Consider the following 26,346-nt stretch of genomic DNA (forward strand, 5'->3'; position numbering starts at 1 on the left):
GTGTAAGTAACCGTTTCGTCAGCGCGACACATTCGTGTCCTGAGGCAGTCTGAGCCGCTGTCTGTCGAGTTACTCCGTTACTTCTTTACGTCGCTGTTAGAAACCAGCAGTTTATATTTGTTGAAACTACGTTTTTAAAGTATTTCTTTGAGCGGGAAACTTTTCATCTTTTTTTCAGCCGTTTTCTCGTAAAGGACTAAAGAGACACGAAGTTCCTGCGTTGCTAACTCGCGATAGCAGTTAGCGTCAACACTTTACGTCACTTTAAAAGTGAACGCACGGGGAGCTAATTTAAGCTAACTGCTATCTGACTGTGACGTAGCTCAAACTATTAACAGCACTGTGTGTTGTAATTCGGCTTCTGTTTTGGGGAACTTTTCGCTGTACTTTGACCCAACTTCGCTGTCTAAAACTCCGGAACTTCCGCGGAAATGGAGCCTAAAAGTTGACCGTAAGTTAGAGGAACCCTGGCTGGAAGGGCAGCGTCACATTAAAAGTGAACGCACGAGGAGCTAATTTAAGCTAACTGCTATCTGACTATTACGTAGCTTAAACTATTAACAGCACTGTGTGTTGTAATTCGGCTTCTTTTTTGGGCAACTTTTCGCTGTACTTTGACCTAAAAACTGTAAAAACTCCGGAGCTTTCAGGTGAACTTCGGCGGAAATGGAGCCTTAAAGTTGACAGTAAGTTAGAGGGACCCTGGTGGGAACAGGCAAAGTCACGTTTTCGCCCCAGTTTGCTGATAACTACTATCGGAGTTGGTGGAGCAGCTAGGCGGGATGGCCGGGGACTCCACTGTTAACTTCAGCCTCCTCCACCGGACCTGTAAGCTGGTGGTGCTGCTGTGTTTCCTCCACATCTCCGTCACTGTCTTCTTCTATGTCCGGTCTCTGGACATCCCGTCCGCTTTCGCCCGGAACCAGCAGTCGCATAGCAACAGCACCACGATCAGAAACATCCCAGAATTAACCCCCGGACTGGCGCTAAAGATCACCGAAACCAAGAATGTAAGTACATAATTTATTCTAGATTACATGTACTCAGATTACGTTTACTCTAGATTACATTTACTCTAGATTACATTTACTCTAGATTACATGTACTCTAGAATACATGTACTCAGATTACATGTACTCAGATTACATGTACTCAGATTACATGTACTCAAGTACAAACGTAGAGGTTCTTAAATCTAGACCGAGAGAGAGAGAGACAGAGAGACAGACAGACAGAGGGAGAGAGAGACAGACAGACAGACAGGGGGAGAGAGAGACAGAGGGGGAGAGAGAGAGAGAGACAGACAGAGAGAGAGACAGACAGACAGACAGACAGACAGAGAGAGAGACACAGAGAGAGAGAGAGAGAGAGAGAGAGAGACAGCATCTAGTGAACTATAGTTTATCTCTATAGATGTTTTCTACAGAAAAAAAGAGAGAGACAGACAGACAGACAGACAGGAAGGTAGAGACTAGGCCTGCATGATATTAGTAAAAACTGATATTGCGATATTTCTTTTCCCTGAGATATATATTGCGATATGAAAAAAAGACTAATTTTTACAAGAGGACATATATTTATTTTATGTATTTATAAATCCTAAATCATTCTCAACTACTGGGGGGGAGAGCATCTACACAGAAACTAAAAATGAAAAATGATTGAATATGTGAACCAGTCTTTGTTGAACTTTAATGCTTTATAAAAACCAGAGCCAGTTAGATCTGAGTCCTCTTCTGAAGAGAGTTAGGAGAAGTAATCCCCTGGTGACTGACAGGACTCCATGTATTCATATAATACCAACCCAGGCTGAAGTCACTGATATTAATAATGTATGCATGTTGCTTCCTCTAAATGTCAGGTTGTGGTCGACTAGCTTTGGTTGGTTGATAAATTGATTAAATTGATCCTGATTGGTGGTTGGCTGTGCATGCAGAGCCTGCACGTCACACTCCTGCAACAAACTGTGGATCCAAGAGCTCTTAAATCAGAGTAAATGATGTTATATCAGACACAGACTGCTGCTGTAGATTAGAGTAACGTTTCCAGCGTTGCAGCTCTGAACCGTAACGTTAGTTGGGACAGAGCGTTGTGTCTTTAGGCTAACTATGTTAGCTTTAGCCTGGCTGGTAGCAGCTTTCTGCGGTGAAGAATGTCCGGGAGACGTCGTGATTAAGTTGCATTAATCAGGTGATTTAGTGTCTTTGCAGAGACTACTGTAGCTTCACCACCCAGGGAGACGCATGAGCATCACGGTGTCAGCTTACGGTCCTTTCCTACACACGGAGAGCCTCACTTCCCCTTGAAGGGTCGGCCGGTAACAATCATGGAAAAGGAGAACGCTGAGAGTTTACTTTTTTATCAAGCAGCAAAGAAGTTGTAGCGTCAACATCTCAACGTCCTGAGATGGACTATCACACATGCTCACATCACGATGTAGACGATGAAACTAAATATCATGCAGCCCTAGTAGAGAGAGACGGATAGGGGGAGAGAGAGACGGATGGGGGAGAGAGAGATGGATAGGGGGAGACAGAGAGAGGGAGAGAGACAGACAGGAAGAGACAGAGAGAAGTGAAGAGTATTGTGGTAAGTGACATTGTGGTAATGGTAGTTTAGCTGAAGTTCAGGATGTGAATCCTGTGGTGGGGGGGGTGGTCCAGTGGGTATGACTCATGCCTCTGGTGTGGGAGACCACGGTTTGATTCCCACTGACCCTTCGCTAAGCCCCGCCCTCCTTAGTTACTGTTGCTATGCCTGACCAGCTTTGGTGCCTGGCCGTCTACAGGGTGAATGCACCTCCGTCAGACATTCCCAGTGACATAATTAGTCATCGTTGGAGAACAGGTGAGATATGAGAGAGAGTAAGACAAGGGACTGCAGCACGCATTAAAGGGATGTAGAGCTAATCGATTAATCAATTAATCCATTAGTCAACTATTAAATTAATCGCCAACTATTTTGATAATCGATTAATCGTTTGAGTCATTTTTTTAGTTAAAAATAATCAGCTTTCTCTGATTCCAGCTTGTTAAATGTGAAGATCTTCTAGTATCTTCTCTCCTCTGGGACAGTTAACTGAAGATCTTCTAGTATCTTCTCTCCTCTGGGACAGTTAACTGAAGATCTTCTAGTATCTTCTCTCCTCTGAGACAGTTAACTGAAGATCTTCTAGTATCTTCTCTCCTCTGGGACAGTTAACTGAAGATCTTTGAGTTTTGGACAACACAAGACATTTGAGGACGTCATTTTGGGCTTTTTGGAAACTCTGATCCACATTTTTCACCATGTTTTGACATTTTTATAGATCAAACGACTAAGTGATTAATCGAGAAAATAATGGTCAGATTAATCAACTATGAAAATAATTGTTAGTTGCAGCATTAAAGGGATATGTAATGTCATCAGAAGCTAAAGCTAATAGGTCATGCTATCACAGCTGGCCATTCAAATGGGAGACACACATTGAGGAACAGCTATGTTTGAAAATAATGTCATAATTATAATAATTATAACTCAAACAGCTTATCCATCAGACACTAGCCTGACCACTTTGCAAAGATAACATTCTCCCGCTTATATATTTAGTGATTAACAAAATGCTGAAGTATATTTTAAAGTACGTCAGTGAGCCTCTGTCTTGCCTCTAATCATCTTATTTTACGTTATATTAAATATCCGCATTACGAACAGAGAGCCGTCATTATTTCCAAGCAATGCTGTGCTGAGTTAGCTGGCGAGCTAACGTTAGCGTGCTCTTACCTTGGAGCTAGCTAGGTGTTTTTGGTAATCCTGTGGACATTAGTAGTTGTGAATGCCCCCCCCCACGCCCGGCATCTCTCCTCTTGGGTTTTAGGTTTCAGGAAGGGAAAACATCCCCCCCCCCCCCCCCGTCCAAACTTTTAGGATACCGGCTCCAATCCATACGCACAGCGCTTCAGCATGTTTCCCTCGCTCCACAGCTTGACAGACCTCCCGCGCCTAGTTACGGTTGCTAAGCTACGATTGGCCTGTGGCGGTTTTTGGGCGTGGCTTAGCGAAGGGTCAATAGACCTCAACAGTCCCGCCCCTCGTCCAAGAGACCTTGGGTTCCAGAAGTAAAATTCCCATTAATTTCTCCCATAGACGTCTAGAAAAATACGTATATAAAAAGTTTTAGACCGTGCCTTAGTCCAACCAGACGGCCTTAGTCCAACCAGAAGGCCTTAGTCCAACCAGACGGCCTTAGTCCAACCAGACGGCCTTAGTCTAACCAGACGGCCTTAGTCCAACCAGACGGCCTTAGTCCAACCAGAAGGCCTTAGTCCAACCAGACGGCCTTAGTCTAACCGGACGGCCTTAGTCTAACCGGACGGCCTTAGTCTAACCGGACGGCCTTAGTCTAACCGGACGGCCTTAGTCTAACCGGACGGCCTTAGTCTAACAGACGGCCTTAGTCCAACCAGACGGCCTTAGTCTAACCGGACGGCCTTAGTCTAACCGGACGGCCTTAGTCTAACCGGACGGCCTTAGTCTAACCGGACGGCCTTAGTCTAACCGGACGGCCTTAGTCCAACCGGACGGCCTTAGGCTAACCGGACGGCCTTAGGCTAACCAGACGCTACGTGACTCATTAGCATACAACATATCATTTAGAGTGAAAAAATTAACAGAAAATCCCAAAAAGTCAAAGGTACAAGACTGTGTACATATCGTCATCAGAGCGATATGTACACTTCGTCAGAGCTTCCCGGTGGAGGCTAACGTCAGAAGCGTGGAACTGATCGTGATTCGTGCAGTGTCATAAATCCTCGTGACGGATCGTGCAGACAGCCCCCCGTCCCCCCTCACCAGCATGAGTTCCACCAATCAGAGGCATCACTGTGGGATTGTGGGTAATGAAGTACTTATCCAAGACATCGTGAATAAAAGACATTTCTCTCTAAACAAGGGTAGTGCTCCATGATTTGTGGCGTCTATATGAGTGTATACAATCTCTGAGTCACGTCGTAGCTGGTCTACCATCGACGGTTACCATTTCATGGCTTATACTATCATTTGTCAACGGAGAAATTGCATTGTATTTTTACTTCTGGAACCCGCTGTGGGCGGGACTGTTGAGCTGATGTAAATACTTTCTCCACCTCTGTCCAGCAGAAAGACCAAACCAAGGAGCAGGCAGCCAACGTGAAGAAGGCAGAGGAACCAGAGAAGAAGAAGGCAGAGGAACCAGAGAAGAAGAAGGCAGAGGAACCAGAGAAGAAGAAGCTGGAGAAATGTCCTGAAACATCTCCTCTGCTGGGTAAGAGACGCTCTGATATCCTCCTGGTCCAATGAGAAGACAGCACAGTACAATATAGTACAATATAGTACAGTACAATACAGTATAGTACAGTACAATAGAGTATAGTATAGTACAATACAGTATAGTACAATACAGTACAATAGAGTACAGTACAATATAGTACAGTATAGTACAATACAGTGTAGTACAGTATACTGCCCTACAAAACAAAAAGGCAGTAACTGCATTTTTGGTCAAAAATGAGTTATCATTTTCATGACATTCAAGGCATCCTTTGTTATGTGACAAAACATCTTATCTCAAATGTGTGTCGTTTTGGAGTAAAATGGTAGTTTGCAGTAACTGCAAAAAGCCCCAGTGAAACAAAGCAAGAATACAGTAACTGCAAAATAGGGGTAAAATATCAAATTAAATATGAGGATTGATATGTACAAAGAATAAGCTAATATAAAGTAACAAAAACAGCCACATGTCCAATAATCTACCTACAACTACTTAGCTGGATGACAGGATAACTTTAAAGTCATTTTTCTCGGTTCTGCACTCTGCGTAGTTACTGCCTTTTTGCTTTGTAGGGCAGTATAGTATAGTACAATACAGTACAGCACAATAGAGTATAGTACAGTACAATACAGTATAGTACAATACAGTGTAGTACAGTATAGTACAATACAGTACAGTATAGTACAGGCAGGCAGCATGTTAGTAACTATAGTTTCTGTCATATGTAACTAACATTAGACATGCTGGTAATACACTAAGAAACATTCATGCTTTTTCCTTCAGTAAAATAAACCAAACAGCATCTTCATGACAAACATTTATCATCAGTTTATTATGGAAGATGATCCAGCTGTGTGATGGCTCCATGTTGTCTCTGTGTGTGGACCAATCAGAGCCTCAGGCTTAAAGCTGTAGTGTGATTGGCTGCTGGCTGCTTCCTGCCTGCAGCTGAGCTGTTAAGGAGTCTGTTGGGAGACGGACTGTAAAACACCAGATGGTTCCACTTCTGAGAAGAGAGCTTACTCTTAGTTTCAGAAGAGAGAGAGAGACAGACAGGCAGGAGAGACAGACAGGAGGAGAGAGAGAGAGAGACAGACAGGCAGGCAGACAGGCAGGAGGAGAGAGAGACAGGCAGACAGACAGGAGGAGAGAGAGACAGACAGACAGACAGACAGACAGACAGACAGACAGGCAGGCAGGCAGACAGGAGGAGAGAGAGACAGACAGACAGACAGACAGGCAGGCAGACAGACAGGAGGAGAGAGAGACAGACAGACAGACAGGCAGGAGGAGAGAGAGACAGACAGACAGACAGGAGGAGAGAGAGACAGACAGACAGGAGAGAGAGAGAGACAGACAGACAGACAGGAGGAGAGAGAGACAGACAGACAGACAGACAGACAGGCAGGCAGACAGACAGGAGGAGAGAGAGACAGACAGACAGGCAGGCAGGCAGGCAGACAGGAGGAGAGAGAGACAGACAGACAGGAGGAGAGAGAGACAGACAGACAGACAGGAGGAGAGAGAGAGACAGACAGGCAGGCAGGCAGGAAGAGAGAGAGACAGGCAGGCAGGCAGACAGGCAGACAGACAGGAGGAGAGAGAGGCAGACAGACAGACAGACAGGAGGAGAGAGAGAGACGGACAGACAGGCAGACAGACAGGAGGAGAGAGAGACAGACAGACAGACAGACAGACAGGAGGAGAGAGACAGACAGGCAGGCAGGCAGGCAGACAGACAGGAGGAGAGAGAGACAGACAGGAGAGAGAGACAGACAGACAGACAGGAGAGAGAGAGAGAGACAGACAGACAGGAGAGAGAGAGACAGAGAGAGAGAGAGAGAGAGAGAGAGAGAGAGAGAGAGAGAGAGAGAGAGAGACAAAGAGAGTAAAAGTGAAGTCCTTGTCCATGTGTCTGTCTCTGTAGTGTTAAAGGTGACATTAATAGTTGTAATAACGCAGCAGGTGAGTTCTCTGAGAATCTCTTTCATATCTTAACTCACATGAGATCTTAACACATGACAACGTGATCTCAGAGCAGAGCTGAGACATCAGGTCACAGCTGAGGAAATATCAACCAGAATAAACATCTCAGGACACTGACCCAGAGGGAGGGGGGGAGAGAGAGAGAGAGAGAGAGAGAGAGAGAGAGAGAGAGAGAGAGAGAGAGAGAGAGAGAGAGAGAGAATATTTATATGTGATCTTTGGCCGGTTTTACAGCCGTCTTCCCAGATGTCTTGTCTGTGTTTTCCTGGTTTGCCAGATTACGTGCGTGTGCGTGTGCGTCTCTGCGTGTGTGTGTGTGTGTGTGTGTGTGTGTGTGTGTGTCTCTCTCTCTCTGTGTGTGTGTGTGTCTCTCCCTCTGTACTAAGGTTACTCGGTCCGTAACATTAGCTCCCAGTGCCGTGTGTTTCTCACTCCCAAAACCTATTGTTCATCAGCCGTGACCTAGCTAACGTTATATTATAAACAAGCACATTCAGAAGGTCATTTCAGCATTCTAATAGGGCTGATTTTATACTCCTCGACTCTGGGCCTTGGTTCCAACCCTGTGTGTGTGTGTGTGTGTGTGTGTGCTTCCCTCAGTGGGCCCTCTGCGTGTGGAGTTCAACATGGCGCTGGACCTGCAGCAGGTTGAGAAGGAGAATCCCAACCTGCGGCCCGGGGGCCGGTCCTGGCCCACGGCGTGCACGGCCCAGCAGAAGGTGGCCATCATCATCCCCTTCAGGAAGCGAGAGGAGCACCTCAAGTTCTGGCTGTACTACCTGCACCCCATCCTGCAGCGGCAACAGCTGGACTACGGGGTCTACGTCATCAACCAGGTACGCTGCCATGGCAACAGGCACAGGCCTTGCCCCGGTGCATTATGGGTAACACTATCTCTGCTTCCAGCCAAGCAATAGTCTGACACAAATACACTCGACAGGGTTAAACAATAGTCATATGTGTCTATTGTCGGCGTCGTTTCAACGCTTCCCATTCATTTCTATGGGAGCAGCCGTGCAATGCATTCTGGGTAGCGTCGCAGGGACTTTGGAGAAGCTCCTCAGGCTAGATGTTTCCAGGCTTTATGCTAAGCTAACAAGCTGCTGACATGAGAGTGGTAGCAGTTTGAAGAATAGGATTCAACTAAATGTTGCTGTAAACGTTGCAAAATATATACACACACACACACACACACACACACACACACACACACACACACACATATAGCGTTCAGAACGTTAGGACATCCGAGGTTTGGGCTCTTTTAAATACGTTGACCTCATTATTATATTATTATTGTTATTACGTTGAACATGTAACATTATATCTCCTTTAACACAGAATCAATAACCTCAAACTATTAGCTCAGGGTGTGTCATTCAAAATAGTGTGTGTGTATAGTGTGTGTGTGTGTGTGTGTGTGTGTGTATATATATAGTGTGTGTGTGTGTGTGTATAAAGTGACTACATAGTTGAGTGACCGTGTGAAGTCAACCAGCTGAAATTCAAACATCTTAACGGGATGTGCAGACAGGATGTTAAAAAGATGACTTCCTCAAATTATAATCGTTAATCCACAACTCAAAGATAAATACAAACTAGATCAACTTCATATTTAACAAGCTGACATCACACAGGTTGGCGTGTTTAATCATAAACTAAAGGACTCCAACTGATTATCAGAATAGTTGGAGATTAATGTAATAGTTGATAACTAATTAGGGCTGTCAGCATTAACGCGTTAATTGTGATGTGATTAAGGGCCGCCGCGATGCGATTAATTTTTTTTAATCGCAGAAATTCAGAGAAATTAAAAGAAATGAATGGTTTGACAGCCCTATTTAGGAGTTACTAAACACTATATTGACTCTGGTAAGGAGAGGGATTTGTAGTTTTTTAGTTAGGTACTTGGAGGAATTGTGCAATAATGACAGATTCACACATTTTTCTTTTGTTTACAGTAAATAAATAATTACAAATCTTAAAATCAAGTTCATAAAGTAACTTTCTTTGCATTCATTTGATTCCCAATCAAGATCCTCTGGTAAGAATGGCTTTCCATTGTTAATATGGACTTAAAAACTGTTCTGAAATGCAAAATAACAGAATTTTAATCACGTGATAAAATATGCGATTAATCGTGATTAATAAAAAATTAATCGTTTGACAGCCCTATAACTAATCCATTCATCCATTCATCTTTAATACTTGTACTGCACTGTTCATTTGTGGTTTTAGTTTGAGTGTTTTCGAGGAAACTGAAACTATTATAAGTTCCTGTCACTTCTCTATTTTTGCTGATGAAACTCATAACTTCCTGCAGATGTTTCAAAGTAAAACGCCTCCAGGAAAGGAAATGAGTTCTTCCTGTTGAGCTGCTGGGAGACTTTTAATGTGAAATAGCTGTTGATGTGGAACAGCTGTTGATGTGGAACATCTGTCAGTTCCTTGGCCGTAGATTATCACCGTTAACGGGAAAAGTATTCAGCGGCTGTGTCTGGTTCCTTCTCTGAGTACGCTGCTGATGGTCACTGACCACTTCCCACGTTTGATGCTTAGTATTGCAGACAGACTGACTAAGTGGCGTATGTATGACATGCCAATTTGTATGCCGTTTTGACGTGTTATCAATCACTATTTAGTAGAGATGCACCGATTATAATACGGTGTAGGGCTTATTAACATGCTTTTACTTTGAAAAAAGTCAAATATCTCTCACTGTATTACTGTATGTCTCATATAGTCTAACTTACAGTTTGGTCGACATAAAGACACACACACACACACACACAGATACACACACACACACACACACACACACACACACACACACACACACAGATACACACACACACACACACACACACACACACAGATACACACACACACACACACACACACACACACACAGATACACACACACACACACACACACACACACACACACACACAGATACACACACACACACACACACACACAGATACACACACACACACACACACACACACACAGATACACACACACACACACACACATACACACACACACACACACACACACACAGATACACACACACACACACACACACACACACAGATACACACACACACACACACACACACACACACACACACAGATACACACCCACACACACACACACACAGATGCACACACACACACAGATACACACACAGACACACACACACAGATACACACACACAGATACACACACAGACACACACACACACACACACACACACACACAGATACACACACACACACACACACACACACACAGATACACACACACACACACACACACACACACACAGACAGACACAGATACACACACAGACAGACACACACACAGACAGACACACACACACACAGATACACACACACAGACACACACACACACACACAGATACACACACACACAGATATACACACAGACAGACAGACAGACAGACATCATATCAGAATCAGAATCAGAAATTTACCAAATGAAGTGATCCTGCTGTGTCTACTTGTTTCTCTGGAGGTAACAGCTGCCTGGAGATGTAAATGAAGACAAACTAAACACAGTGAAAGTGTTGTTGTGAGGATCTGTTCCTGTTTAAACTGACTGAGAGCAGCTGGTCTAAACGCCTACACCACACACACACAACCAGCAACAACAACCTAGGAACTACTTTCCTTTGTCAACACCACAGACACACACACACACACACACAACCAGCAACAACAACATAATTACTTTCCTTTGTCTCCTTATTTCCCTGGGAGGTAAATGCTGCCTGGAGATTTAAATAAACAAAATAATCAGAGAGCTGAACAGAGACAGATTTACATATAGAGGACTGGATGGAGAGGAGCTGCTGACACACCTCACCTGTCTGTCTGTCTGTCTGTCAGTTCCAGAGATAGTTGTCCCATCAGTCACTCAGACACAGAAACATGATAGACTAGGATCCAGGGTGATAGAAACGCTCGTTACCTTTTAAAGACTACTAGTCTCTGCTACACCAAGCGGCCATTGAAGCCAAACAGAGACGGTTCCTAAAGCAAAGGTTGATGAGTTAGTGCCGTTTCACATTGTACGCGCAAACGGCAGCGCTGCGCTATGAAACCCATTATTGTCAATGGCTTGCGCGCGCAAGAACTGGTCTGCCGCTGCGCCGAGCAAAGCGGCATTTTGCGGCTGGCCGCTCTTATGTGTGCACGCGCAAGAGCGGCCGCGGTGCGCCGTGACGTGCATTCAAATGTCTGGAAAAAAACATCAAAAACACAGAATACACATGGATCCACCAACGGAACACGGACGAGAGGTCAGCGATCTCCAGAGCTGTATCGGCTACGACACAAGTTCGAGGTCGTGCAGAGACCTCGGACGCAGAACTATGCTGTGGAAGCTTCTCTCACCATAACAGGCATGCCAGCTGTGTAGGTTAGTGTAGCCTCTTCATTTAAATCATTCAGGTTGGTTTTAGTTATGTGAAATCAACATATATGTCTCCACTGAAATACAATCCTATGTTAGATTTTTGTCAGTTACTTTGGTGCATTTGTCAAATCATAATTTGCATTTGCACAACAGTGAGTGCATTTCTTAAAACAGTTGGTGTAAACTGCACTGCATAGTGACTGACCTGAAAAATCGTGTATCTTTCTGGAAATCTTTTGTTTGTGTCCAAAGCAAGTAACAATGAATCAAACTGACAAGTCCTTACGCCATTGTTTATACCAAGATAGTGAAACTGCCTTGTGGTGTTGTCCATATTTAACAGTTCACTCTGGAAGTATAGTCTAATGAAGAATGCACATGAAAGGGAGCACTATTCCCTATGTGACAAAGTTACACATTATTGTCATCTCTGATCTGAGAAATACGCCAAAGCAACTGAGAAGAACTGTAGCCTACTGCTGTGAGCTGCCAAAACCAAATACCTAGTTGATTATACAGCTCCATACAGGTATTTTGAATTTTTTATAAAAGAAAATTATAATTTATACTCTTTATTGATCCCCAATGGTGAAATTACAATTTACACTCGGTTGTTATTACACAATAATAATATTGTATTTGTATGTTCATATGATGTAAAATATGTTTGGACTGATTGACACAAGTCATGTTCATTTTCATTGAAGTTCACATATAGGTATACAGGTAGGTATATGGCCTTTACACAGAGTAACTACCCATTTCCAAGTGTGTAAGCTCCAGTTTTGGAGGAATTAATTGCACATATGCATTAAACAAAGTGTTTTCCAGAGAATGAATGATGCATGTATGAATGTAGGCTCATATCTTAGCTTTATTATACCCAACTGCAATGACTGCAGACCTCTTAAGTATATAAACATGCAATGACACATAGTGATGAAATGCAACATTTTATTTAGAAATGAAAATAATCCACACGTCTTCATCTATTTAGAGGAGGAGTGTAAGAACCTAAGGGACAGGAACATAAAGGAGAGGAGACAGAAAAGTGGTGCAGAGGCAGACTTGGAAGTACTTTTCCATACTGTCTTTTCTGGAGCCAAACGTCAGGGAAATCGTAGGCCCGACTCTCGTCAGCAGACTGTCAAATTGCTCCCTGTTGAGCCGAAAGTACCCCTGGAACCGGTCATGGTGAAAGCGGAGCTCCTTCACCAGCCGGAATTCCCCCAACTGCTCTCTGGGCCTGAGGGTCTGGTGCACCCACACCCTTCTTCCTGCTGCCCTCCTCCGTCTTCTCCTCACAACCAGGGCAAGGCCAAGGCGTTCTTTTGTTTCAAAGACAGAAACATCGTCTCCACCAAATCACTACTGTGTATCCACAATGTCGCATGTAGCCTACTGCACGTCTGCAGTCCTTCCAGAACAATGTGGAGTTTTTTTGTGATTATTTTGGGCTAAAATCCTTGATTATGCGGCACGTTTTCTTAAAAGATGTGATGGAATATGCGGGATATTTATGCAATTTTATGCGATGAAATTGCGGGAACTTGCAAAAACTGTGGTTCCATCATGGCTTCATCGCGGGGTTTGCAGCTTTTCGATGATGTTCACGTCGCGTAATTACATCACTTCATAACGTTCCCATGGCAACAGGGGAGAATGGCTGCTCTTGTGTGAAGTAAACGCAACATTTTTCAACTTTCTGCTAAGATATATTGGACTTTTTTGCAACGAAAATGCGGGGATTATGAAATCATGCAAGCCCCGCATATTTTTGCACGGAAATCTGCAATTTATGCGGCGTATTTGAGAAAATGCGGCCCCCCTAGAGCTTAGATCGGCCCAAAAAAATCAAGCCCGAACCTGCCCGGGCACGTTGCGTCCGAGCCCGGCCCGACACATTAACTGGAATTATGAGCCCGAGCCAGATTTAAACCAGACACTTTTTTAACACGTGGGCCGCTGACGTTTAGAATAATACAACAAGGACGAAGCTGTAAACTGCTGAATGAAGAAACATAAAAAAAGAAACAATGATGAACAGCATATTGTTGTCTCTGCCCACGACTTGTTTAAACTGCTTCCATACCTCCGACTTTCCTCCACACTTGCTCAAAGTTAATTCTCCTGTTTTTCTTTTTTTTCTTCACATCTTCCAGCTCCCGGTGTGATGCGTGTGAGAGGAGGAGACTCCGCGCATGAAGTGCTGCATTTAGTAACTGCAGCCTAACTTTTGTACACATTTTTACTTTTATATAGCCTATATATATATTTATAATATTTCTGATTATGGCATAGCTATCTCCCCACCCAAATAGGATAATAAGGTAATGGATAAAAATTTTTTAAAAATTGCTTGATCAAGGATCCGGCCCGGCCCGAGGATGTGGCGGAAAAGAACGGCCCGAGCCCGACCGGACCTCGGGCTCGGGCCGAGAATCTAAACTCTAGGCCCCCTGCATAAATATGCAGACTTTGGCTGATTATGCGTTGAATTATGAGATCTCATAATCAGGTTTTTCTGGAGGGACTGGCGTCTGATGGTAACACCAGACGCAGACGTGACGTGCATTCAAACGTTGGCGCATGTATGACGTAAATATGCGGTAAGCACAACAAATATAGTTGGGAATAGGACAACCTAGCGGCGAGCGCAGTACAATGTGAAACGGCCTGTAGTCAGCCGTCTGTGTTAGTGTCTGTGTTACTGCATGGACACTCCTTAACAGCTGCTGTTTCTTCTTCTCACTGCTTTTTGTCTGTTTGTGACTCACATATGTTCTTCTTCTCTCCTGTCTGTGTGTTTTACCTCCTCCTCTTCTTCCTTTTTTGTAGTTTCCTCCTCACATCGCCTCCTTTTCTCACTTACATGCCTCCCCCTTCCTTCCCTTCCTCCTCCACCCTCCCTCTGCATGCCAGGCGTTTCTGACCAATGGCTGTGGTCGCTGGAGACGTTGAGACCCGCCCCCTGCTCGGTCTCGAGCCAATAGCAGCTGGTGTTTCTGCTCTGGTAATACAGGCTTCTCTTTTTTCTACCTGCTTTGACTTTTCTCTCTGTGAAAGCTGTGTGTGTGTGTGTGTGTGTGTGTGTGTGTGTGTGTGTCTTTTAAACAAAATGTTCCTTCTCTTTTGTAAACATGTCCTCTTTTCATACCGACATTAGTCTCCTTTTCTTTCTCTGTAAGTTTGTTAAACATCTTATAAACTAAATGTCTCGTTAACCTCGTCCACATGGACGCCTGTTCTGTCTGATACGTAACGTAAAACCCTTAAAACGATATTATACAGTAGAGTTCTTCATGTAGACCATAAATAAGAAATGGGACCAAGTCACTGTTTAGCAAATCACAAGAGAGTCTCAAGTCTTCAAGTCCTAAACTTAGGCTACGTTCAGACTGCAAAAGTGGCCCCAATCTGGATTATTTTGGGGTCAAGTGACCAGGTCAGACCAGTCAGAAGTAGTGTGAACACTCAAATCAGATGTAGACCACTTCCATATGCACCGATTACATCTTTCTAGGCCGATTCTGATTTTCTTTGAGTTAGACCAGCTGATACCGATTTTAGCCGATTCTGATTTCATGTTTTCTAACCACTTTACAGCTCACACACATATTTATTTTCTATCTTTTCTTTAATAGAACATGTGTTGAACAGATAATGGATCACTATAAAATAGAACTATATAAATTACTCCTGGTGTGGGACATTCACACACATCTAAAGAGCAATGTTAGAACCATTTCCTTCTTTTCACATCAATATCAACTAAAGAAATGTGATTTAGGTTTTTGGTGTCGTCCCTCCACGCCCTACTTTCTCCTTGCAGGTGTTGCATATTGTAAACTTGTTATCTTCTGCACACACGCTGAAGAATTCCCAAACAGCTGACATGTTGCAGGTTAATTCACCAGGTTCCTACATGTGGAGAATAGCGCCGACACAAGCTTCATACCGCGAGCGGGTACGCGCCACACACGGTGGAGAAGGGAGAAAGAGAGCGTGCTGTGGCGTCCGTGTGTGCGTGCGTCCTTGAGAACTGTAACTGGTATAACTTATGTTGTCAGTTAATCGTAGCGTTGACCGGCATGAAATCACCATATGTCAGACTCGGTCATGGCCGAGCACGTGAAAACCGGCCAATTCCGGTCACCGGCCGGTCTATTGGTGCAGCTCTAGTCCTGAATCAGACCCAGGTCAGAGTTAGACCACTTCCACATGTGGTCCTGAATCAGACCCAGGTCAGAGTGAACAACCAAGGCGGATTTGATGAGACTTTTACATCAATCTACATCAACATTTGTCCCAATAATCTCTGGCAGGAGTTACCGTGCGTTCATGGGCATCAGAAAAACAACGTAATCACGGGGGCGGTGCCTGATATTCCCAGCTGGCATGAACGCACCATTAGCCCGAGACACAGACAGTCACATTACAAACTAGACTAGGCCTCCAACATGGAGACCAGTGATGGAGCAGGTCACTGGAGGGAGAGGGAGGGGTTAGACCTCATTAGTGAATGCTCGTTAACGTTACGGCTGCCATTACACAAACAGTTCACACTGGAATCTGATAGGCCACATTCAAAGGTCATGTGATCGGCCAAACAACAAATCAGATCTGAGCAAAAAATCTGAATTAAGCATTAAGACTTGTGGTGTGAACGTAGCCAAAGTTTCTAGTCCTAAACGTTGTTTCTAGTCCTAAACGTTGATTCTAGTCCTAAATGTTGTTTCTAGTCCTAAACATTGATTCTAGTCCTAAACGTTGTTCCTAGTCCTAAATGTTGATTCTAGTCCTAAATGTTGTTTCTAGTCCTAAACGTTCCTAGTCCTAAATGTTGTTCCTAGTCCTAAACGTTGTTCCTAGTCCTAAACGTTGATTCTAGTCCTAAATGTTGTTCCTAGTCCTAAACGTTGTTCCTAGTCCTAAATGTTGATTCTAGTCCTAAATGTTGTTTCTAGTCCTAAATGTTGTTTCTAGTCCTAAATGTTGATTCTAGTCCTAAACGTTGTTCCTAGTCCTAAACGTTGTTCCTAGTCCTAAACGTTGGTCCTAGTCCTAAACGTTGTTCCTAGTCCTAAACGTTGGTCCTAGTCCTAAACGTTGTTCCTAGTCCTAAACGTTGTTCCTAGTCCTAAACGTTGTTTCTATGTTGTCTTCGATTCGATATCTCGATGCATCAAATCCATGTTTCTATTGAAGCCATGTAGGATCTTTAATTCGTAGCTTTTCAAGCTTCAACAACCAAACATTCTGCAGAGCTCTGATACTAAACAAGTTGGATATTAAACTACAGCACTGAGCACACGGCACTTCCTGAATGTGCAAAACATCCCAGAATATGTCAACAGAAAGGTTGTTAGGCCTACATTAAATTATAAACAGAAATAATGGATTATGGCCCGGCCGATTATCGATCCATCGTCCACGTCCACGATTCGATGCATCGATTATTTGATTAATTTCAGCACCTCTAGAAGCCGTTGGTGGTTTAAACGTCAGTTAACATATAATGTCAAACCTTGTGACTTCCTGAACCACAGATCCACAGGTGTGTTTGTTAAAGCCTGGAGAGACTCCCATCAGCAGCTGAAGTACACGTCTCGAAAACTCTTCACACCTGGGAGCCCAGCGTTGCTTAGCAACCGGCAGTCCCTTTATTGCAGCCACATACCTGTCATAGTTACCTGAGGAGGTGTGTGTGTGTGTGTGTGTGTGTGTGTGTGTGTGTCTGTTCATGTGTGGGTGTCTCTTAGTGTGTGTGTGTGTGTGTGTGTGTGTCTGTTCATGTCTGTGTGTGTGTGTGTGTGTGTGTGTGTGTGTGTCTGTTCGTGTGTGTATGTGTGCGCGCGCGTGCATGTCTGTGTGTGTGTGTGTGTCTCTGTTAGTGTGTGTGTGTCTGTTTGTGTGTGTGTGTGTGTGTGTGTGTGTGTGTCTCTGTGTCTGTTAGTGTGTGTCTGTGTCTGTTAGTGTGTGTGTCTGTGTCTGTTTGTGTGTGTGTGTGTGTGTGTCTCTGTGTCTGTTAGTGTGTGTGTGTGTGTGTGTCTCTGTGTCTGTTAGTGTGTGTGTGTGTGTGTGTGTGTCTGTGTGTGTCTGTGTGTGTCTGTTAGTGTGTGTGTGTGTGTGTGTCTCTGTGTCTGTTAGTGTGTGTGTGTGTGTGTGTGTGTGTCTCTGTGTCTGTTAGTGTGTGTGTGTGTGTGTGTGTGTGTGTCTCTGTGTCTGTTAGTGTGTGTGTGTGTGTGTGTCTCTGTGTCTGTTAGTGTGTGTGTGTGTGTGTGTGTGTGTGTGTGTGTGTGTGTGTGTGTGTGTGTGTGTGTGTGTCTGTGTCTGTTAGTGTGTGTGTGTGTGTGTGTGTGTCTCTGTGTCTGTTAGTGTGTGTGTGTGTGTGTGTCTCTGTGTCTGTTAGTGTGTGTGTGTGTGTCTGTGTCTGTTAGTGTGTGTGTGTGTGTGTGTCTCTGTGTCTGTTAGTGTGTGTGTGTGTGTGTGTGTGTGTGTGTGTGTGTGTGTGTCTCTGTGTCTGTTAGTGTGTGTGTGTGTGTGTGTGTGTGTCTCTGTGTCTGTTAGTGTGTGTGTGTGTGTGTGTGTGTCTCAGGTGACCTCATTCTGTCCACGTTCAAACAAAGACGTTGAGATTGAACAACCGGTTCTTCCCCCCCCCGAGGCGTTCAGGGACTTCTTGTTTATCTGTAATTAAGCTGAGAGCTCTTCTCTATCCTCAGGGGACCTCCTGCTTCACACGGCATTATGATAACATGGTGTCTGTCGCTCACATCACTTTACACCAATGTTTGGTGTTAAGGTTTCAGAGATCTGTGAATTTATTACTGGTTCAACATTTCATTATTTTAGATTAAAAAGCATTAACTTAACACTCACTATGACGACTTAGATTTGTGTTTCTAAGGTTTTCTACCTTTTTTGATTGAAAAATTGTGTTTTTAACTGCGTGTGTGTGTGTCAGGATGGAGACGAGACGTTTAACCGAGCGAAGCTGCTGAACATCGGCTACGTGGAGGCTCTGAAGGAGTACGACTACGAGTGCTTTGTCTTCAGCGACGTGGACCTGATCCCCATGGACGACCGCAACACCTACAAGTGCTTCAGCCAGCCGAGACACCTGTCGGTGTCCATGGACAAGTTTGGCTTCAAGTGAGAGGACACACCTGGGCTGCAGCCCGTTCACAGAGCAGTAAAAGTAAAACTGAACATGTGTTAAAATGACAGAAATATGAATGGAGTCTGGTGTGCACACCAGACTCCATTCATATTTCTGTCACTTTAAAGGGTAACTTCAGTATTTTGTACTCTGTCTCCATGTGTGTGTGTCTGAGTGTCTGATGGAACAACAATCTGTGAAACTGGTCCAGTATTAAACCAGAACCAAGCTGTAATGTAACCCTACAGGTCTAATGTTCAGCAGCAGTTAGAGTCACTAAAAGTTCTGTTGTTGCTGCTGACAGACTCAGATTATTATTCTAAGTGTCTGACAACATTATGGGATGGATCCCTACAGAGATAGACCTTTTAGTTAAAGAGTAAGATCCTTTTAGTTTAACATGAAACAGCCCCGAAATCACCATCACCAAACCCACCAGACTCCATGTAAATAATCAGGACTTTTAGCGTGTATAGAGCCAGCATATTTCCACCAGACTCCATGTAAATAATCAGTACTTTTAGCGTGTATAGAGCCAGCATATTTCCACATGTAAATGGTTGAATTAAGGGTTTATTTCAACCAAACCAGAGTGGTGATTGTTGGAACAGTGGAAAGATGAACCAAGACGGCTTTTCATAGTTTTATTTAGTTTCTTTCACCTTTTGAATGAAGTGTGTTTTACCATGATAAAAGTCCTGATTATTTACATGGAGTCTGGTGGGTTTACGATGATGAAATAAGTGTTAGTGAAGGAGAGGGCGGCGGCCCTGATGAGAGAGTGGGGAGAGAAAAATGTTATCAGGAAGTGACAGTGACACCACAGAGACAAACACTACCATCTGTCAGGCTCCTCACTTCCTGTTTCCTGCACACACACACACACACACACACGCAAAAATGGTTTTCCTCTCAGGATAATCTGATTTGAAAATGTTGAAGTTTGTCTCTTGACTTCCTGTAGTTGGTTAAATGTCAGACTGCAGAGTTGTACAGTACAACAGGAGAATGTTTTTAACTCCACATCAAGGAAGATAACTGACTGCTTAACGATAACGTGCTGTAAACAGCTGATAATATGTACAGTTGTCTTTATATTTATCGTTCTCGGTATGGAACAGACCTTTAAACACAAGACAACAAGAAACCCAGAGGTGGAAAGTGAAGCTATGCTGTAGGCTACGGCATAGGTATGGTATGGACCATATGTCTACATAACTAGTAACCATAGGTAGGTATGGACCATATGTCTACATAACTAGTAACCATAGGTAGGTATGGACCATATGTCTACATAACTAGTAACCATAGGTAGGTACAGACCATATGTCTACATAACTAGTAACCATAGGTAGGTACAGACCATATGTCTACATAACTAGTAACCATAGGTAGGTATGGACCATATGTCTACATAACTAGTAACCATAGGTAGGACTATGTCTACAACAGTACCTAGGTAGGTATGGACCATATGTCTACATAACTAGTAACCATAGGTAGGTAGGACCATATGTCTACATAACTAGTAACCATAGGTAGGTATGGACCATATGTCTACATAACTAGTAACCATAGGTAGGTACAGACCATATGTCTACATAACTAGTAACCATAGGTAGGTATGGACCATATGTCTACATAAGTGTTGTTAGTAGGGATGCACTGAATGCAATGCAACTGAATGCTCTGATTTTTTGGGGTTGGGCTGAATCCCCTGGTTGAGATTCTGCTGAATCCTCGTCCCATCCCCAGTCCACTCAGTGAACTCATTAATGAAGTAAACAGTGACTGTCCTTCCTTTGCCGTACCTGAAGTTGCTGCATTCTGGCTGCTGTCTGTAGATTCCTTCATCACAACTCGTATTCTTCCAGATGTTTGATACCAGATGTTGTAACAGCGGTGATGTTGTGTATAGTTTAGGGTCCTCGCCACCACCAGACTAATCAGCATTACAGATTGAACATGTAGCTGGACTTGAATGGCCTTCTTTTGACTGAAAGTTCTGCCAAACTACACTTTTTCTGCTCACCAGTTCCATTTCCACTTTCTCACAGCCTGCTGCATTGAACGCTCCACCTACGTAAACACCTTCCTGTAATCAACGGCGCCGTCATTACGGCGACCAGCGTAGCACGCGGAGTAAACTGACTCTCACATCTCTCCATTAGTGCATGTAGAGGTACTGATGTGTGTTTAATTCAGGCCTGTGTGTAATAACAATAATATACATTATTATTATTATTATTATTATTATTATTATTATTATTATTATTATTAAAAAGCCCAATATTCAGCCGAATCCTCAGCTGAATCCTGGATTCGGTGCATCCCTAAGTTAATACTTAGTTATGTGTTTGTTCGTCCGTTAGTTTTCTGTTGCAGTAGATATTTTGATAACCCATTATTAATCAGGTTGAGAACCTCTGGGACAAGGAGCTGAAGATCTGAGTTGTGGACAAGACATTTGAGGAGGTCATCTTGGGCTGTTTGGGAAACACTGATCCACATTTTAGAGCCCAAACTACTCATCCATTCATCCAGGACATCATCCACACATGAATCCACGGTGAAGATGATGTTTATAGTCTTAGTGTCCTCATGTCCTCATGTCCTCTGTCTCTGTGTCCTGCAGGTTACCTTATAATCAATATTTTGGAGGCGTTTCCTCGCTGAGTAAAGAACAATATCTGAAGATCAACGGCTTCCCCAACAACTACTGGGGCTGGGGAGGGGAGGACGACGACATCTTCAACAGGTAACACACACACACAGAGAGACACACACACACACACAGACACACACACACACACACACACGCACACACACACACAGAGACACACACACACACAGAGACACACACACACACACACACACACACACACACACACAGAGAGACACACAAACACAGGGACACACACAAACACACTCACAGACACACACACACACACACACATACAGAGACACACAAACACACTCACAGACACAGGGACACAAACAGAGACACAGTCACACACAGAGACACACACAGACACACAGAGACACACACACAGAGACACACACAGTCACACACACACACACAGACTGTGTGGAGCCCAGAACCAGAAAGCAGACCTGACTCTCCGAGCTGTAACTCTCATTAATAAGTCAGAGGCTCCACCTGGTGGCTCAAACCGTGAACTGCACAACATCATTTCACAATCCCAATCAGCTTTATGGGCCTTCTTCACAGCAGACATGTTGACTCGTCCTAGCAGGAAGAGCCCAGCTGAGACTGATCACCTTAACGATGGCTCAGTTCCATCTAGTGTCCCAGTGAGATGTGTCAGTGAGTCAGCATGAACAGTACCAGGACCTCTCCTAGGGGGACACAGCCATCATTAATGGTCTGGACACACCTGAGCTGTTCCTACTCTGACACGTCAACATGTCTGTTTGCGCTCTCAGTTAACATCTAAGAATAAAACAAGTGCTGACTGAACTAACTGACTACATTGTGTAATTTAGTCTTACCCAACCTCGCTGTTCCCTGAGTCTGTCTCTCACGACACAACTTCCTCAGTACGTCGTCTGCAGTTAGACAGTTTAGTTATAGTTGCAGCTTTTCTTTCACTTTTGATCACTTTCCCCACGTTTTCTCACTTTCTTTGACAGTTTTGTCACTTTAGAGACCAGTCGACTAATCTGTTCATCCTGAACAGTTACCTGTCATCCAACTTCAAATTACGTCCCGAAAAGGAAAGTTTGTCTGTTTTATCTAAAAAGAGAAATTTGTTCATCTCACTTCAATTTTATTGTTGCACAACACATAATAATAATAATAATAATAATAATAATAATAATGATGATAGATCTATACTCAGCATCTGTGTATCGATAAGGAGAATATCACCATAGTATGTTGATCCTGTGTGTGTGTGTGTGTCTCTCTCTCTGTGTCTCTGTCTCTGACACACAGAGAGACACACACACACACACGCACCCAAACAAACAGAGAGACACACACACACACACACAGACACACACCAGTATACATCCCAGGCCACTATCTACAGAGAAGGCTGTGTGTGGAGCCCAGAACCATGACTCCAGCTTTAACCTTGGTTGTGTCTTTGTTGTGTCTCCAGGCTCTCATCTAAAGGAATGTCCATCTCCAGACCGAGCGGCGAGACGGGGAAATGTCGCATGATCCGCCACCAGAGAGACAAACAGAACGACCCCAATCCTCAGAGGTAACCTGCAACAATACTAGTACTAGTACTAGTACCAGTACTGGTATTTATATTGTTGTACAGCTGTGTAATCCTGGGAGCTGAAGAGTAACGTTCAACCATTCAGGGTCTTGTTGCTGTTTTGATGTTTTTTAAGTTTTATTCTAAAAAAGAAAATGTGATTTGGACACTAAACCGAAATATATTATTTATCAATTAAACAAGGAGATAAAAATAGAGAATATTCTGATGTTTGATCTGCTGTGTGTGTGTGTGTGTGTGTGTGTGTGTGTGTGTGTGTGTGTGTCTGTGTGTCTTTGTGTGTGTCTGTGTGTCTCTGTGTGTGTGTGTGTGTGTGTGTGTCTCTGTGTGTGTGTGTCTCTGTGTGTGTGTGTCTCTGTGTGTGTGTGTCTCTGTGTGTGTGTGTGTGTGTGTCTCTGTGTGTGTGTGTGTCTCTGTGTGTGTGTCTCTGTGTGTGTGTGTGTGTGTGTGTGTGTGTGTGTGTGTGTGTGTCTCTGTGTGTGTGTGTGTGTGTGTCTCTGTGTGTGTGTGTGTGTGTGTGTGTGTGTGTGTGTGTGTGTGTGTGTGTGTGTCTATGTGTGTGTGTGTGTGTGTGTCTGTGTGTGTGTGTGTGTCTCTGTGTGTGTGTGTGTCTCTATGTGTGTGTGTGTGTGTGTGTGTGTGTGTGTGTGTGTGTGTGTGTGTGTGTGTGTGTGTGTGTGTGTGTCTCTGTGTGTGTGTGTGTGTGTGTGTGTGTGTGTGTGTCTCTGTGTGTGTGTGTGTGTGTGTGTGTGTCTCTCTGTGTGTGTGTGTGTGTCTGTGTGTGTGTGTGTGTGTGTCTCTCTGTGTGTGTGTGTGTGTGTGTGTGTGTGTGTGTGTGTGTGTCTCTCTGTGTGTGTGTGTGTGTGTGTGTGTGTCTCTCTGTGTGTGTGTGTGTGTGTGTGTGTGTGTCTCTGTGTGTGTGTGTGTGTGTCTCTTGTGTGTGTGTGTGTGTGTGTGTGTGTGTGTGTGTGTGTGTCTCTGTGTGTGTGTGTGTGTGTGTGTGTGTGTGTGTGTGTGTGTGTGTGTGTGTGTGTGTGTGTGTGTCTTTGTGTGTGTGTGTGTGTGTGTAGGTTTAACCGGATCGCTCACACCCGAGAGACGATGCACACAGACGGGATCAACTCTCTGACGTACCGCGTGGTGAAGGCCGAGAAGTTCCACCTGTACACGCTGATCACCGTGGACGTGGGGAAACCATGACGACCGCGCCCACAGCAGTAAAAGTCCCCTGGTCCTGGTCCTGGTTCTGGTTCTGGGTCTCCAGCGGGACGGACTTGTTGTTTTTGCACAAACACGCGGCAGCGAAAAGCTCTGCGTGGTTTCTCTTCATCTTTCTGCCGGACGCTCGGACACTGCTGCGACACATCATGAACAGGCCTTTTATTTTGAAAATCACTCAGGCCTTTTATTTTGAAAAATCAGTCGGACAATCAGGTGTTACTGGGTGTCCCGGTGTGGGGGTCTATCGGTGAGGGATTGTGGGTAATAAACAGGGTGGGGTTGGATCCTCTCTGATCCAGATTCTGGGTTTTTAGGTTGTTTTTGATTTCGAGGCGGTCCAAAAGGCTGGAACCACGCTGTAACCACTTCACTGCTCCTGACCTGACCTCTGACCTCACGGTCTAGAAGACACCAAATCCTCCTCAGCTCGAGGTCCACTCAGCCGTACGTCTCTGTGTCTGTGTGTGAAATCATAATCAGGAGATTAATTCATGTTTCCTTTCTTTCTTTCTTTTGTTTTTTGATAAAAAACTTTGATGTGATTAATTTAAAAGCTGCAAAATGTAACCAAAAATCTGTTAATGCAGGGTTTCCCCCGGTGGCGAGGGAGAAGTCCCAGCGTTCCTGTAACGCCCGATAGTTTCTGTGATAACAAACGGCATCGCAAAATACAGAAGTTATAAAAAATAATGAAAAAGCTCAACACAGATTACACAGAGCTCAACAACAAGCTCACTGGGGATTAGAAACTATGACTCAACGAAAGCCCAGTTCAGACCAAATGGGGGGGGGGTGTGTGTGTGTGTGTGTGTGTGTGTGTGTGTGTGTGTGTGTGTGTGTGTGTGTGTGTGTGTGTGTGTGTGTGTGTGTGTGTGTGTGTCAGTTCAGACCAAAGACTGAAACAAGTGTAACCGGCAACTTCCACTGGATGCGTAACGGCTCCAGAACGTCTGCGGAGTCATTAGGTTTCCATTAAAGTCAGTGTGTGTATTTCCACTGACTCCAGAACGTCTGCGTCCCGACTCCGTCCCAGCTCCGGCGGTCCCGGCCCTCCGGAGCAGATACCAGAGCTTCTATTGTTGCCGGACGCCGGAGAGCTCCGCAGCAATTCAGCACACGGCAGATAGTGGAGGACAGGAAGTCAAGCACAGAAACAACATAAAAATCTGGTTAATTTTCAAAATAAAATCCAGCATGCTCACAGCGGATCATATTTCCCTGCACTACACCTTGAAAACACAGCTCAGAGTAGTTTCCCCTCTACTCCTCTGGATGAAACTAACTGGTGGTGGTTTTGTGGTTCTATTCTACGTGAATTCGTGAGATCTCGTGGGTCCTCATGACTACAGCTGTCAGTCATGGCTGCAGCCGTGCCGCAACAAATCCAGACCTGGTGGGTGTTGACGGACGGCGGAGCACGTAGCCGTTCTGCAGCGGAGCCGGTCCACAGACGTTCTGCATCCAGCGGAAATTGCCGGTAACGGAGAACGAGGCGATAAGAACAGTGAAAAAGTCCAACACGCTGAAAAAATCTCCTTAAAAAGCCCCTCAGATAAAGTGATGGTGGTTTTAGAAACTGTCAGCTGGTGGAGATGTCCGAGTTTTAGACGGAGGCTCAGCGAGCGCCGTGAGCATGTTACGTGGTGGAGAGAGCTAGAGACACGGAGAGAGACACGGAGAGAGAAGAGCAGCGTTAGAATCTGAGAAATCAAACTCCGTTTCCTCTGATTGATCTCTACTAGACCTGCAGCTGTAGCAAGAATCTCACCATCTCTCCTCGTTCAGATCTTAAGATCTACAGATATCAGCTACAACAAGCCTCAACAGTCTGAAGGTAGAACGGAAGTCCAGAGACTGGTTTCTATGGAGACGATGCTCTCGTCTCATTGGTGGAAACTGGGGTGGTTTTGTTGATTTTTCCGACGTTTTTGTGAATTTCTTTTGACATTTTTTGTTGATTTTTCTGACATTTTTGTAGCTTTTTCTGACATT

At 44.3% G+C, this 26,346-nt stretch overlaps 2 protein-coding genes across 3 annotated transcripts in view; both read left to right on the top strand.

Moving 5' to 3' along the window:
* On the top strand, positions 1-25,030 carry b4galt1l (DP-Gal:betaGlcNAc beta 1,4- galactosyltransferase, polypeptide 1, like). Of its 2 annotated transcripts, none has more exons than XM_031313741.2 (7): positions 1-1,010; positions 5,134-5,281; positions 7,874-8,109; positions 18,686-18,873; positions 21,516-21,638; positions 23,008-23,112; positions 24,204-25,030. In XM_031313741.2, the coding sequence occupies exons 1-7, from the start codon at positions 783-785 to the stop codon at positions 24,331-24,333; spliced, it is 1,158 nt and encodes a 385-aa protein (XP_031169601.1). In that variant the 5' UTR covers positions 1-782; the 3' UTR covers positions 24,334-25,030. The 2 variants fall into 2 exon arrangements, with proteins under 2 accessions (XP_031169601.1, XP_031169602.1); XM_031313742.2 differs by having other exon boundaries at positions 5,137-5,281.
* nfkb1 (nuclear factor of kappa light polypeptide gene enhancer in B-cells 1) overlaps positions 1-26,346 on the top strand; it is a 1,201,612-nt gene that overhangs the window by 213,317 nt on the left and 961,949 nt on the right. The window lies entirely within an intron of this gene.

Source organism: Sander lucioperca, chromosome 1 (genome assembly GCF_008315115.2).
Source record: "Sander lucioperca isolate FBNREF2018 chromosome 1, SLUC_FBN_1.2, whole genome shotgun sequence".
NCBI lineage: Eukaryota > Metazoa > Chordata > Actinopteri > Perciformes > Percidae > Sander > Sander lucioperca.